At 37.5% G+C, this 16,783-nt stretch overlaps 1 protein-coding gene across 2 annotated transcripts in view; it reads right to left on the bottom strand.

The window, feature by feature from the left end:
* Mlf1 (myeloid leukemia factor 1) overlaps window positions 1-16,783 on the bottom strand; it is a 44,007-nt gene that overhangs the window by 10,716 nt on the left and 16,508 nt on the right. For both annotated transcript variants that reach the window (XM_045130038.1, XM_045130039.1), the window contains exon 2: window positions 4,860-5,007. In XM_045130038.1, coding sequence (XP_044985973.1) covers window positions 4,860-5,007 — 148 coding nt within the window. The remainder of the gene's footprint in view (window positions 1-4,859; window positions 5,008-16,783) is intronic.

The raw sequence follows: 16,783 nt of genomic DNA, 5'->3' as shown, positions 1-16,783 counted from the left end.
TGTGGGTAGAGACACTGAGTATAAAGTTTTATGCCACCAAAGGGCCAACTTATGAAGTAAGAAATTAATACAGATTTCAAAAATGACAATCAATATTCATCAAAATTGCTAGTTTTCAATTTGTATTTTACAACATGTACGGATAAATAAAAATGAAATTTCTAAAAGGTATGGAGATTGCTCAGTGGTTAAAGGTACCTACATAAAGCCAGATTCACAGAGTGGCACATGCATCTGTAATTGTGTTTGCAGATGTCAGGAGGCCCTGACATGCTTATTCTTTCTTTCTCTCTGTCTTCTTGCAAATAAACAATAAATAAAATATTTTGATGAACCCAGTATATTACCAAATATAAATATCATAACTGGGGTATAATAAATTTACAAACATTTACATATGTTTAGTGCATGTGTGTGTGGACATGCCAGGATCTTTTGCCCCTGCAACTGGAATGCCAGATGCTTGTACCACTTTTTGCATCTGGCTTTACTTGCTTGGTTTGGGAATTGAATCTAGGTTGGTAGACTTTGCAAATAGTGCCTATAACCACTGGTATATCACCCCTGGCTGTTAAATACATTTACACATTAAATTATTTACCTTTCTTGGTTTGAGACAGGTTCTCACCACTCAGGTTGGCCTTAAACTTTCTGTATAGCTGAGCATGACCCTGAATTTTTGATCCTGGTGGGATTACAGGAGTGTTCACCATAACTGGCTAAATTACTTAATTTTTTAAACTAATCCTTACAAACTGATCAAATATATTAAAAATATCCTCATAAAGAAATCATGGAAGGCTGGGCATTGTGGCACACACTTTTAGCCCCAGCTTTCAGAAGGCTGAGGTAGGAAGACCACCTTGAATTTGAGGCCAGCCTGAATTACAGAGCTCCAGGTCAGCTTGGACTAAAGTGAGACCCTGCCTCAAAACAAAACAAAACTTATGGAATTGGATATATACAGCTTCATGTAGAGTGCTTGCTTAGCATCTAAGAAGCCCTGAGTATGATTTCCAGCATTATATAAGCCCAGGTGTGGTGGCACACACCTGTAATCTGAGCGCATGGGAGATGAAGGCAGGAGGGCCATAAGTTCAAGGTCATCCTCAGCTACATAGTGAGTTCAAGGCCAGTATGGTATACATATGACCCTGTCTCAAAAAACAAAACAAAAATACTAATGCTCTTTCAAAGGTCCTAGAAAAATGGTCAGTTGGTTGGCAAAAGAGACAGAGTTTTAACGAAAAAAAATGTATTTGTGTTGGCTTTCTCAGATAGCTGATAAAATGTTTAGAAAAATGTGTATTACTATTTGATTTTAGATGTGATGTAAGTAAATACTATCAAGATGCATTGCTATTTAAAAAGCTATAAGACTTATTTATTGGTCTAAATCTGACACAGTGAAAATTGCCATTTATTTTAATAGGTATAAATATTGCAATTTCTGTGAAAATGTTTAAAGAGATGAGCAAAAAATGAGAAACAAAGAATAGATATGCACATAGAAGGTGAATGCTATTTACATCCTATTGGTTAAAAAACACCAAATATTCTAGAGTCTATGGCATGTTTATCTTGATTTACATTAAGGAAGTCACTAATCACATGTGGTTTTCTTTTATAAAAATGTATTACTTTTATAAAAATGTATCAACAAGTCATAATTTTATAAAGGTCACAAAGTGATATTCTGATGTATAAAATAATATGGCATTATTAAATCAAGTGTATCTATTACCTGTTTTACCTATTATTTTTAGGCGAAACATTTGAAATTTACTCTCTTAGTTATTTTTTTATATTTTGAGAGAAAGAGAGACCGAGAAAGAGAATGTGGGCATGCCAGGGCCTCCAGCCACTGCAAACTCCAGATATGTGTGCCACTTTGTGCATCTGATTTTATGTAAGTACTGGGAATCAAATCTGGGTCATTAGGCTTTGCAGGCAAGAACCTTAACTGCCAAGCCACCTCTCCAGCCCTCTCAATTATTTTTAAATGTGTGATACATTTTTATTGACCATGTTCACTTGTTATACAAAATACATCAAGAGCCAGTTCTTCCTGTTTTTCTAAAACTGCTCTGTACACTACTTCCTTTCTCTCACCTGAAGCCTCTAGTAGCTCCTGATCTGCTCTTCATCTCTCTGATGGCAGCTTTACTAGAGTTCACATACACATGAACTCATATGGTATTTATTTGTCTTTGTATGCCTGGCTTATTTCATTTAGCATACTGTACTTTGCTTTCATCTATGTGTTCACAAATAAAAAGATTTCCATTCATTTAAAGGTGGAATAATACTCCATTGTATCTATATAGTACATTTCCTTTGTCTATTCATCCAGTGATGGAACTCATCTGATTCCTCAGGTTGCTGATCATGAATAATGCTACAATGATTGTGGGAACACAGATACTCTTTATCCATGCCACTTTTAGTCCCCAACTGTTTTATTTTTGAGCTATATCCCCAGCCCCCATTTCTGGATTTTGGATCAACTAATTTACATTCCTACCAGCAGTGAATAAAACTTCACTTTTGTCTGTGTACTTCCCAACACTCAATTATCTTTCATATATATATATATATATATATATATATATATATATATATATATTTTTTTTTTTTTTCCGAGGTAGGGTCTCACTCTCTGGTCCAGGCTGACCTGGAATTAACTCTGTAGTCTCAGGGTGGCCTTGAACTCACGGCGATCCTCCTACCTGTGCCTCCAGAGTGCTGGGATTAAAGGCGTGCGCCACCACGCCCGGCTTTCATATTTTTGATAAAACCATTTGAACAGGCACGTCTCACGAGTTTTAATTCACATTTCCCTAATGATCAGTGATGCTGAATGTATTCTCATGTGCTCATTTGCCATCTGTATGTGCTCTTGCAGAAATGTCTGATCAGGTGATCTGTCCATTTTTGGTAGAGTATCTGTTTATTATCTCTTTATCTCTCTTTCTCTTGCTATTCAGTTGGTTGAGTTCCTTATATACTTTGGATGTTAACTTCTTATCAAATGACTCAATTGCCAATACATTCTTCCATCCTGTGGGCTGTCCCTGAACTTTGTTGTGGTGCTGCCCATTGTCTAAATTTGCTTTTGTTTGGTATTTGGCACATTTTAAGTGATTAACAGACACATGTAGCCTGAGGGAGCTTGTTTTCTCCTTTCACCATGTGGTCCCAGCCAGCAGGTACAGTCTATGAAGCAGAAAATTAGGACTGCCAGAGAGCCTGCCAGTATCTTAGGAGTCTCACACTCCAAAGCTGTGAGGAATACATCTCTGTTGCACATAAGCTACTCAGACTGAGGTAACTGGTTATAGCAGCCCAACTATGAGAAGAAGGAACCAATCATTTTAGACTTGTGTCCATATGCTGGTTTAGGTCTCCTCTGTATTCAGAATTATCTTTCCTGTCCCATCAACCCATTTATGCAGTGACATTACTTCTACTGTGTGTTTTCTCCTTGATTAAAAGCCATTTTCGCAAGAAAATATTATTTGAAGCATGCTAAGATGAAAGTAGTTCTAAACACTGAATGTTACAAACTATAGTTTCACAGCAATTTTTTCTCTTTACTTGGTTACATATTTTTTATTCCAGCTCCTGTTAAATATTCAGTGCTTTAAGCACAAGTATCCATGACAGACATTTATTTTGATTTCCAATGGATGACCAGTGGAGTTCCAGCAAATATGTACAAATACTGTTAGTAAATTGTCAGCTAACTTACAAATAGGCCTCATGTGCTTGCAAATAAAGTAATAAAATTGCCTCTTTTGCTTCTTTCATAAAAGCTGTGGTCAGCTCATTTATGCACATAAATTCAAACAGCTACTCTTTCTTCACTGTGGTTACAGAAGATATACAAAGTATTTTAATGCTCAAATGACTTTCAATTTCATACATGATTTCCCTGCATTGTTTGGTAATTTTTCTTTGAACAGAAAATCTAAAAATATTTTCTAGAATATTCTGGAAGTCTACCAAATGACTGATTTAAAGTTTATGGAGATCTAAATATCTACATTTCAACAATAAAGATTCAATTTTATGGAAATCCTTGTGGAATTTTTATTCTGTAATTTCTGTACTTGAGGCTGAAAAGCAACAGAAATGAGACAAAAGGCCAAAATGGTTAATATTTATAACAATCTTGCTTGTTCTTTTACTGAGTTGAGCATGTCTATGATCTCCTAGTTTTGTTCTCAGATAAGACTGATAAAAATACATCAGTGTTAGAAAAGATCATGACATCAAAATAAAAGAGAGTGATGGGGGGGTAATGATGAAGAGTGGAGTTTCAAAGAAGAAAGTGGGGGAAGGGAGAGAATTACCATGGGATATTGTTTACAATTATGGAAGTTGTCAATAAAAAATAATATATTAAAAAAGAATACATCACTGTTATACAAGTTTTCTTAAATAGTGAAAGGTTAATTAATCTAAGCTAGGAAGGTTCGAGATGATATGCAACAGCTTGGTGCTAACTGATCCAATAAAGACAAAACATTATGCCATTACTTGTACTACTGTTTTAACATCTAAAAAAATTGTATGTATGCACCAGCAACAAGTTTTTCTTGATGCTTTTAATTTAAGACATGGGAGAGATTATAAAGGGGAGAAATACATATGACAAATAACAGTTTACTTTGGCTTATTATAATAACACCCTAGGGTCCCATAAGTTTGGTAACAGTGGAATTCCATATTGGCAACAATTCATTGTTTCAGGATTCTGCCTTCCCTTTTTATATCATAGATATTTCTGCAACACATATGTCAATCATATCATCTGAACCCCCTTGCTACTTGTCTTTATAATATAAAGAACATACCATTGAGGAATCTTTGCTATCATCATGCCTTCTATGATTACGGGCTCCTCCTCTACCATCATAGATGCTGAGAAAGCCTCTTCCAAAAGGTTCAGAAAAACTTCTCATCATTTGGCGCATACTTTCTCGGTTTGCAAGAAAAGAATCACTGTGAAAATAGAATAATGTATATTGTTATTAAGTGTTAGAATTTGTATGAAACTAAGCAGATAAATACTACAAAGAGTATTGGGGGGGGGAATGCTATTAAGATTGTTAGACAAAAAGGGAATTTAGAAAAATAGAATTATCTGATAAAAGACCCAGTACTTAAAAATATAAATATGAATTAATCTAAATGTGAATACAAATGAAATCCTTTTCTTCTATTTATTATCCACTGTAATTCATTGATTATAATACACCTTTATCCTATACTGCATAAAAATGGTAATATAAAGTAACATATCTCAAGTAGTTTAAGCGGAGAAAAAGTGTGAACAAAAAAAGAATCTGAAAAATACTACTATCAGAAATTATAACAGTTCAAAAAATAATCTGTCATGAGAGCTTGGAGAACTACAGTTAAGTTTATGAGCATTTTGAGGAGGTAGCCTACATTTAACCAGAGAAAGACAAAGCCACAGCTTCAGAAGCTAACATTTGTTTTTAAGGACTACAAACACTAAATCTTCACCTGGAAAAATATCTCCTAGATCTTAATTAAATCAGTATTGTCAATTTTTTTTAGAAATTATCAACCAAGGGAATTGATTAGCAATGCAGATTTACTAGCTCTGAGTGTGCTTTGTGGACTTGTGCCCCTGGTGACTTTAATTAAAATAGACCCTTACAAACCTTTGAAGAACACTGTCCCTTATGTGCCTGTAGTACCTGAATTAATTAGACTTCAAGGTTCTGTGAAGATTAATCTGTGGTTTTCAACTTGATAGGATTTAGAATCACCATGTAAACAGATCTCTCATCAGTGAAGGATTTTCTACATTAGATTAATTGAGATGGGAGGACCCACCCTAACTACGGACACATCACATGGCTGGGTTCCTGGACTATATGAAAAGGAGTAAGCTAGCTAAACATTCAGCATTCATCTCTCTCTACTTCCTCCCTACTGATGTGAGGATATGATGCCAGTTTCCTGCTCCTGCTATGCTTTCCCTCCATGATGGACTCTTCCCCTTGGCACTGTGAGCTGAAATAAACCCTTTCCTTCCATAAACTGCTTCTGATTGGGTATTTTGTTCCAGAAATGAGAAAGTAACTGACAGATACAGCCTCTCTTTCTTAGATGACGTCTCTACAATTGCAAAATAAGGATAATATCAAGTATCTGTTGTCCCATGCTGGCCTTTAACTCACAGCAATTCTCCTACTTCTGCCTCCTGAAAACTCTTTTATTCAAGAATCTATTTTTTCATTTTTAAATATTTTATTATTATTATTAAAATGTATTTCATATGGATACATCATGTGTTGGCACCCTCTTTTTCCTCATAAAAGCCATATATATTCTTCATTATAGAACTTAATCTGGTGGTTTTCTTCTGAACCCACAAGTAGTTTGGCCTCCTCCAGTGACAATCTCTGTAAACACCCCTTCTAATCCACTTCCAACCCTTGACATCACCATGACGCAGTCCCCCCAAATCCATCATCTACCAGTAATTTCTGGTAGAAAGAGCTTTTCTTTGAAATTATGTATTATTTATTTAACTCCAAGGAAATACAGATTTATTCATACATTACTCTGGTGGTTAGGAAAAGAGCTGGGGGGCATAACTCAGTGGTAGAGTATTTGCCTAGTATGTATGAGGCCCTGGGTTCAAAATCCAGCATCATAAATATATTCTTTTAATTTTGCTGGTGTTGTGAACTGGAGTCCACACCTGTATTAAACATCCTACATACTTGCTTGACTGATGGGAATTTCAAGAACCATGGCCAAATTCTCTTGAGTTATCTTAGTCCTATTAAATATCCACTTATTGCCCATTGCTATGTTTGACTCAGCATCCATATGACTAGTAGATAAATCTTTTTGGAATGTACAAAGAGACCACAGCTTCCACAAACACAAAGGCTAAGACAGCATCTAAGGCCTGCAACAGAGACTTCTCTACTTTGCTATAACTTGGCCTACCTGATATTTCCACCAATGTACTTGAAAAGTACCTTGATTTTTATATTCTTTGCTCTGTTATTATAAACACTTTATGATATAACCTTAACAGTGGAACACGGTGTTTGCAGTAATCTAAAGGTAATCTAAATCTGTATTACTGAGCTATGATTGCTCAACTGGCTACAGAACAAACTCTTCTCTTTGAGGTGAGGTGAGGTGTGTGTACACAGTATATATCCTTTGTACATGACACTGGATTACATAGGAACATTTTCATGCAAATATATAATGCACATATCTTCCCCCACACCTACCATGCTACCCTCTCTTTTTCTTTCCCTCCCCATATGTTAGGTACTTTTATTGCCCTAGATTGGTTTCACTTTTACTTTCTTTTAAATATATGTATTTACAGAGAGGAAGAGCACACCAGGGCCTCTTGCCACTTTTCCAGGCACATGTACCATTCAAGCATCAGGTTTTACAGAGCTGCTGGGGAACTGAACCTGGGTCAGCAGACTTTGCAAACAAGCACCTGTAACCACTGAACCATCTCCCCAACCCTTCACTTCTTTCATGTCACATATACATACATAACTTTATGTATCTATATGAAATCTGGGAAACACACATGATAGAATAAATGTTTTATTTGTCTTTGTGCAATTGAAAATTTGTTCAGTATGATTTTTTCTACTTTCATCTATTTTCCTGAAAATGAGATGACTTCTTTGAAACAACTCCTTGTGTTATATGCCACATTTTCTTTATCTATTCTTCTATTTTCAGATTTCTATTCCATACCTTAGCTTAGTAACTAGTGTAGCAATAAACACTCACGTGCAAGTGTTTCAGTCAGGTTTGCACTGCAGACAGAAATCACCTGACCAAAATCTTTTGGGGGAAAAAAGGGCTTATTTTGGCTTACAGACTAAAGGGGAGCTCCAAGATGGCAGGGGAAAATGATGGCATGAGCAGAGGGTGGACATCACCTCCTGGCCAACATCAGGAGGACAACCATAGCAGGAGAATATGCCAAATACTGGCAAGGGGAAACTGGCTATAATACCCATAAGCCCACCCCCAAAATACACTGCCTCCAGGAGGCATTACTTCTCAAATCTCTATTAGCTAAGAACCCAACATTCAAAACACCTAAGTGTATGAGGGACACCTGAATCCAACCACCACAACAAGTATTTGTGTGATATGTTTACTTGGAGTCTTTCTAGTATAGCTGGTCATATGGCCGATCTAATTTTAGTTTTGGGGGAACCTTTACATTGGACCAGTTTACATCTTCACCATCATTTGTTGGCTTTTCATAACAACTGCCACTTTGATCAGGGTGATGTGGACTCTCAGTGTAGTTTTAATTTGCATTTCTATGACAGCTAGTGAGGTTGTGTTTTTTTTCATGTTCATAGGCCATTTGTACTTTATCTTTTGAGAACTGTATGTTCATTAGCCTGTTAATTAATTGGATTTAGTTTATTTTTGTGTATTAACCTCTGTCAAACATATAGCTAGAAAAGATTTCCCCTCTCGCTTCATGCTTCTGACACTTAGGACTCCCAACCACTCACCCCAGCAGCCACTCCCTGACCAAGTTCTCTGCTGCACATTGACCTCAGGCCTCGCACTTTCCCACTCTCCTGGAGCCCACACCCCACTTAGTCTGTCAGATAGCTCTCTCCCCTCACCCGCCCCGCATCTCTCAGTGATAGATCAGGGCTTCTTCCCTTTTTCTGCAACCCCTACTGTGTCTGTGAATGTGTCTTTCCTTTCTTGCCCCCACCCCCACTGCATCTGTGACTTGGCCGACTTCCTCTCTCTTAGCCCTGCTTACTGCACTGCCTTCCCCTCTCAGCATGCCCATTGCATCTGTGAACACAAGCCTACGTCTCTCTCTTGGCCCTGCTCACTGCATTTTTGTTCACTGGTCTGCTCTATCTTGGCCTGGCCTACCACTGTGCTGTGCACACATGTCCAAGTGCCTTCCCTCTCTCCCAGAGGTGCTCTCCACTGTGTCTGTCAGCACCTATCTGGGCTCAGTATGAGAGGAGGAGAAAATGCTACAGAAAAGACACAGCTAAAACTAGCCCAAAAGGGATCTCAGACCTCCAATCCTACCTTTGGTAATAAGGACCAGCCCAGAGTGACTGCTGTACTTATGCCCTTCACAACAAGTGCATACCAAAGCACAAAGTCACCATTAGCCAACCCTAGTCAAACATATAACAGAACACTCACTGAAAATACTGCAAGGGAAAACTCTTGTTTCCTCCTTAATTAAAGAAAAATAAAAATAAGACTCCCACACTGATGGACAGACAACAATGCAAAAGAAACACCAGGAAACATCACATGGAGGTAGCTCCAACAAGGTTGCCTAGTTCAGTCCCACAAAGGAAGTCTCCAATGAAAACAGAGGCGACAACAGGAATAGACCCCCAAAATAAAGGCACAAGATATGTGAACCTGGCCAAGCACATGGCAGAACTTGCACAAATCAACAAAAAAACCAACAACCACATAAATTAAACCCACACAGCTCTCTTCACCAGACTTGGTCAAATAGAAAAACAAACATACAAACAACAGCAACAACAACAACAACAACAACAAAAACAGACTTGAAAAGAGATTAAGTGAACTGAAGGTGAGCCAAAAAACAGAGGAGCTTAATAACCAGCTGGTCAAGCTGAATGACGACATTAGTAAATGCAAGAATGAATTCCAGGAAGCATTAAGAAATTCAAAACAAGACCTGCAATTGGAACTTGACAAAGGGGTAGATACTATACAGAAAAAGACAACAGATAATACACAGCAATTTGATCTAGTGAAAATATCTCTAGAAGCCCTTAAGAACAGTTAATTATGTGGAAGACAGAATGTCACAGAGGAAGACAAAATAGAAGAAACAGTTTGGGAGTCCAAATGCTTCAATAAGTTCAAAATATCTTGGGAACAGAACATGAGGGAAATGTGGAATACTCTAAAATGACCTATCATCCAGGTCATAGCATATGCATGAGCATACCAAGAGGGGAAGGGATCCAGACCAAAGGCATGGAGAACTTATTTAACAAAATTATTGAAGAAAACTTTCCCACCCTCTCAAAAGAAAGTCCCATAAAGATACAAAAAGCTAACAGAATTCAAAACAGACTGGACCAAAGAAGAAACTCTACAAGGCCCATCATCAATAAAACTGAAAACAATGAAAACAAAAAGTGCTAAGAGCAGCAAGAGAGAAACAAATAATTACATACAAAGGCAGGCCTGTCAGAATTACCTCAGATTTCTCAATGGAAACTGGAAAGCCAGATGGGTCTAGAACAGAACACATCAAAGTCTAAAAAGTTATGGCTTCCAACCCAGCAAAAGTACCCCTCAAAATAGGTAGTGAAAAACTTTCCATGATAAAAGTCAGCTCTACAACTATATGACCACAAAACCAAACCTACAGAGAATACTCCACACAGAAGAGTCAAACAACCTATTTCAAAACCCTACAAGGACAAGATCACAATAACCAAAACTAGTGCAGGCTCAAAAAAATAAAAAGCCCAGGAAAACACCAAACCTCATTAAGCACTCCAACATGGCAGGTATTAAATCAAATATCACTGTTATAATCTTAAATTTAATGGTCTTAATTCACCCACTGAAAGACAAGTTAATAGGGTGGAACAGAAAAATAGACCCGTTAATTTGCTGTTTTCAAGAAATCCACTTCACCACTAAAGACAGACACCTTCTCTGGATGAAAAGATGGAAAATGTTATTCCAAGTAAATAGAAATAAGAAATAAGAAGGTGTTGCTATATTAATATCTAATAAAAGAGACTTCAAACTGAAACATCAAAAAGGACAAAAAGGACACTTTTTACTCATTAAGGGAATGGCCCAACAAGAGGAATCACAATCATAAATCTATATGTACCAAACACAGGTACAACTCATTTTATAAAACAAAACCTTCCTGACAACAAAACAGAAATAAACACCAACACCATCATAGCTGGGAACTTTAATACTCCACTATCAATAGACAGATCATCCACACAGAAAATCAACAGGGAAATAAGAGAGCTTAACCACACCACAGATCAAGTAGACCTAAAAGACATTCTATCCTAATTATATTGAATACACCTTCTTCTCAGCAGCCCATAGAACCTTCTCCAAAATAGATCATATGTTAGGACAAAAAGCCTGCCTCCATATATTCAGGAAAATTGATGCAATTTCCTGCATAATATTAGATCACAATGCTGTAAAGCTAGAAATTAACAAGAGATGCACCCGGAATTCCACCAGCTCCTGGAGACTGAATGGCACACCTTTAAACAATAAGTGGATAGTGGAAGAAAAAAAAGGAAATGGTAAAATTTCTGGAATTGAACGACAATGAGAACACAGTTTACCAAAACTTATGGGAAATAATGAAGGCAGTTCTAAGAGGAAAATTCATAGCACTAAATGCCTTCATAACAAAGACAGATCCCAAATTAATAACCTAACCATTCATCCAAAGGTCTTGGGAAAAAAAAAAAAAAAAGAATCTAACCCTAAGAACTCCAGACAGAAAGAAATATAATCAAGATCAAGCAGAAATCAATGAATTAGAAACTAACAAAACAATAAAGTCGATGAAATGAAGAGCTTGCACTTCAAAAAAAAAATAAATAAATAAACAAGATGAGTAAACCCCTGACCAATTTGATCAAACAACAACAAAAAAAGAGATGTTTCAGATTAACAAAGTCAGAAATGAAAGAGGTTAGGTCACACCAGACATCAATGAAATTGGAAGAATCATTAGGACATCCTTCCAAAACCTCTACTCAACAAAACTGGATAATCTGGAGGAAATGGATGAATTCCTAGACACATACCACCTACCAAACCTAAACCCAGAGCAGATTAATCTTAACAAATCTATAACATCCATTGAGATTGAAAAGGTAATCAAAAATCTCCCTAAAAAGAAAGTCCAGGACCAGATGGCTTCTCAGCTGAGTTCTATCAGACCTCCATTGAAGAACTGAAACCAATTCTTCTCAAACTGCTTCATAAAATCAGAGGACAGGGAATGCTCCCTAACTCCTTTCATGAAGCTAGCATCACTCTAACACCCAAACCAGACAGAGATACAACAAGAAAACTGCAGGCCTATGTCCCTAATGAACTTAGATGCAAAGATCCTGAACAAAATCCTCACAAACCAAATTCAACAACTCATCAAAAGCATTATCCACCTCAATCAGTAGGCTTCATCCTAGGGATGGTTCAACATATGAAAATCAGTCAATGTAATATACCACATAAATAAACATAATCACAAGAATCACATGATTATTTCAATAGATGCAGAGAAGGCCTTTGGCAAATTATATCACTTTATGATCAAAATGCTGGAGAGAATGGGCATGTAGGGTTTATATCTCAACACAATAAAGGCTATATACATAAAGCTCCTAAAGCCCAAATAGTACTTAATTGGGAAAACTCAAGGTGTTCCCACTGAGATCATGAACAAGACAGGGTGCCCACTCTCACCACTGCTCTTCAACAAAGTACTAGAATCCTAGTCCAAGCGATAAGACAGGAGAAAGAAATAAAAGCAATATGAACTGGAAAGGGAGAAGTCAAGTTAGCCCTATTTTCAGATGACATGGTCCTGTACATAAGTGAGCCAAAAGTCTCCATCTCAAAACTTCTAAAGGTGATTAATTCCTTTATCAAAGTGGCCAGATACAAAATCAACACACAAAAATCAGTAGCCTTTCTATATGCAAAGGACAAATATACAGAGAGAAATCAGTGAAACTACCCCATTCTCAATAGCAATAACAACAACAAAAATACCCTGGAATGACACTAACCAAGATGTGAAAGACCTATGTAACAAAAACGTAAAAACACTCAAGAAAGAAATTGAGGAGAACTTGAAAAGATGGAAAGGCCTCCCATTCTCCTGGATAGGTAGAATTAATATTGTGAAAATAGCAATTCTACCAAAAGCGATATACTGATTTAATGCAATACCAATAAAAATTCTACCATCATTATTAACAGAGATAGAAAAAATGATCTCAAAGTTAATATGGAATGGCAGCTGGCCTTGGATATCCAAACATATCCTCAGCAAAAGAAACACTTCTGAAGGCATCACCATACTTGATCTAAAGATATATTACAAGCCATAGTAACAAAAACAGCATGGTACTGCCATTAAAACAGAAATATAGATCAATGGAATAGAACTGAAGACTTGGACTTCAGGTTATGTACCTACAGCTACTTGATTTTTGACAAAGGTGCCAATAACAATAGACTGGAGAAAAGATAGCATCTTCAAAAAATGGTGCTGGACAAATTGGATAACCACATGTAGAAATATGTAATTAGATCCACAGATCTCACCAAACACAAAAATAAAGTCCAAATAGATTAAAGACCTCAACATAAGACCTGAAACTCTTCTCCTACTGGAAGAAAAAATAGAAGATATCTGTCCAAGATATAGGAATTGGGAAAGACGTTTTGAACAAAACCCTAGTTGCCCAGGAAATTAAACAATCACTAAACCAATGGGGTTTCATGAAGCTGAAAAGCTTCTGTACAAACACACCATATCAGAGCCAATAGGTTCCCCACAGAATGGGAGTAAATTTTTGTGAGCTATACCACTGACAGAAGCCTAATATCAATAATCTACAAATAACTTAAAAAACTAAAGAAAAAAATCACAACATGGCTGTGATGACACACGCCTTTAATCCTAGCACTCAGGAGGCAGAGGTAGGAGGATAGCCATGAGTTTGAGGCCACCCTGATACTACAGAGTGAGTTCCAGGTCAGTCTGGGCTAGAGTGAGACCCTACATTGGAAAAAAAATCAAACATCCCAGTTCAAAAATGGGGCAGAGAACTGAATAGGGAGGGAGTTCTCAGAGGAAGAAATACAAATGGTTAACACGATTTATGAAAATGCTCAACACCCCTAATCATTACTGAAATGCAAATTAAAATAACTGAGATTCCACCTTACTCCAGTAAGGATGGCAATCATTAAATAATCTAACAACAACGAATGTTGGTGGGGATGTGGGGAAAGAAGAACTCTCCTCCACTGTTGGTCCAACCACTATGGAAATCAATATGAAGATTCCTGAAAAGCATGAGCATAGACCTACCAACAGATCCAGTTATTCCCTAACTGGTCTTTTATCCTAAATGTCCCATGCATCACTACAGGGATATCTGCTCAGCCACATTTATAGCTGCTCAATTCAGGATAGTTAAGAACTGGAATCAACCTAGGGGCCCATTACTGGATAAATGCATAATGAAGTTATGCTATGTAACTGGTACACATGGTACATATTTACACAGTGGAATTCTACTCAGCAGTAAGAACAAAATGATACAGTGAAATTTGTATAAAATGGAAAGACTTGAAACAGATCATACTCAGCAAACTCACACAATTACAGAAAGACAAATGTTGCGTGGTCTCACTAACTTGTGGCTCCTAATCTGGACCAGCTTGAGTTGCTGACATGCCTGATAGGCAACTCATGGCTCAGACATTAGGGCTGGAAGGTTTTTTTTGTTGTTGTTGTTGTTTGTTTGTTGTTGTCTCTGGCCTGTAACTCCCAGTATCAGAAATTTGTTGTTATCCACAATGAGCTGTTGATCAATCAGAACTTCAAGATTCCCAAAGAAAGAAATCAAAGCACTTGGATACCCACCTGAGACAAAAGTAAGACCCTATTGTTGAAGACACAACAAGCTGCTGACAAAGACCATGAAGAGAGCCTGGCTGGAATCTGGAAGAAAGCCAGTCCCCAGTTAGCCTGTCTACTTCTTGAAAGCACCACATGAGCTACTGGGGGAAAGTGGCCAACACTGATCTGAGCAACCAGAGGTCTAAGCTACTAAGAAGCAAACACCCTGACAGGATTTACATGCCAGTGCAATAGTGGCACACAGCCTTGGTGGGCAACCAATAGCTTTCTGATTGGCTAAGAGATCCACTTAGTGTAGAGGAACCCATATCTGGAATTGGGAACCAGACCAGAATCCTATGGAGGTAAAGATTATACTCTCCAATCTCAAGCTCTCACTAGTCTTTGGCTAAAAGAGGGATTACATATATCAAATTCCCCCTAAATGAACAATGCTTATCCCATATAAACTATGGTGACTCACTCTCCTTTGGAGAATCTGTTCTTTTTCAGAAGGTAGCGAGACCCAAGGAGACAAACTACCCATCACGCTTCAGCCAAGCCACAGATGAAACCACAGAGGAATTGGGGAGATGAACAAGAGTGCTGCTTCCATGGTGAACCTGAGAATCAGTGCCAAGGTAAAGGAGACAGACCTGAGGATAATTAACACTTACCAAAGCAGAGATCCAGAGGCTCCTAAGAGCTCATCACTGAAGCAGACTTAAAACCCACCCAACATGGCTCAGAGAATTTTGCGGAAGAGGGGGCGGAAAGAATGTAAGAGCCACAGGGGGAAACATCATACCCAGAGGCATTCCCTCCCCCTACCTACACACATAAAAACTGATTGCTGTTCCCACAAGGCATATCCCACAATCCCATGGGCAATACTTGTAACCACATAGAAGAGGGTCCCCAGTGGAATGGGTGCAGGGATGAGAAAAAGAGGGAACCAAAACATGATACACACATATAAAATGTTAATAAAAAGTAAAATAATTTATTTATGAGGAAGAAGAGACAGAAAGGGGGTGGAAGAGAGAGAGAGAAATATGAATGGGCATACCAGGGTCTCTTGTGACTAAACAAACTATAGACACATGTCCCATTTGTGCATCTAGCTTTATATGGGTACTGAAGAATTGAGCCTGGGTCATCAGGTTTTGCAACAAACTGCCTTTAATCACTGAGCCATCACCCCAGCCTCTGTATCCTGCCACTCTGTTGAAAGTATTAAATCTAGAAGTTTTCTGGTAGAGTAGTATCATCTGCAAATAACAATACTTTGACATCTTCCTTTCCTATTTGTATAGCTTTTTTCCCCTTCTCTTGTTTGATTCTCTAGCTAAGACAAGTAAGTACTACATTAAATAAGAGCAAAGACAGAAGCCACATTTGACTTATTCCTGATTTAAGTAGAAATCCTTTGAGGTTTTTTTTCCCCCATTTAGAATAATACTTGTTATAAGTTTGTAGGATATAGCCTTGATTATATTTTTAATTTTTTAATAATTATTTTTATTTATTATTATTTATATTTTATATTATTATTATTTATTTATATTTATTTATTTGAGAGAGAAAGAAGGACAAAGAATGGGCACACCAGGGCCTTCAGTCATTGCAAACGAACTCCAGATGCATGCACCATCTTATGCATCTGGCTTACATGGGTTCTAGGGAATTGAACCTGTTCAAGAGGGACTAGGTTATGATTAAGGTTGAGGTATCATTTTTCTCTGCTAGTCTGGAGGTCTAGCTTAGTAGTTAACTATCTGATGGTCAAGTGTCTGGGCACAATGCTCAATGCTCAGCATGAAACTGAGTAGAACAGTTTGCAAACGATATCACTGTCAAAGGGTAGGCCCACTATAAAAACAGTAACAATCAAATGAAAATTGACCTCTTAAACTGCAGTCATTTTAAGAAGTAAGGGCATACTAGCAGGACTGAGCACTAAGATGCCAGTCATTGTGGGTTGAGTAGAAGGAGAAAAGCAAAGGAATGAAGGTTATAGAGAAAAAGCAGAGGAGTAAAAAGAACATAGAAGGGAGG

This window comes from Jaculus jaculus, chromosome 11 (assembly GCF_020740685.1).
Source record: "Jaculus jaculus isolate mJacJac1 chromosome 11, mJacJac1.mat.Y.cur, whole genome shotgun sequence".
Lineage (NCBI taxonomy): Eukaryota > Metazoa > Chordata > Mammalia > Rodentia > Dipodidae > Jaculus > Jaculus jaculus.
This window is presented reverse-complemented; position numbering and strand designations above follow the sequence as displayed.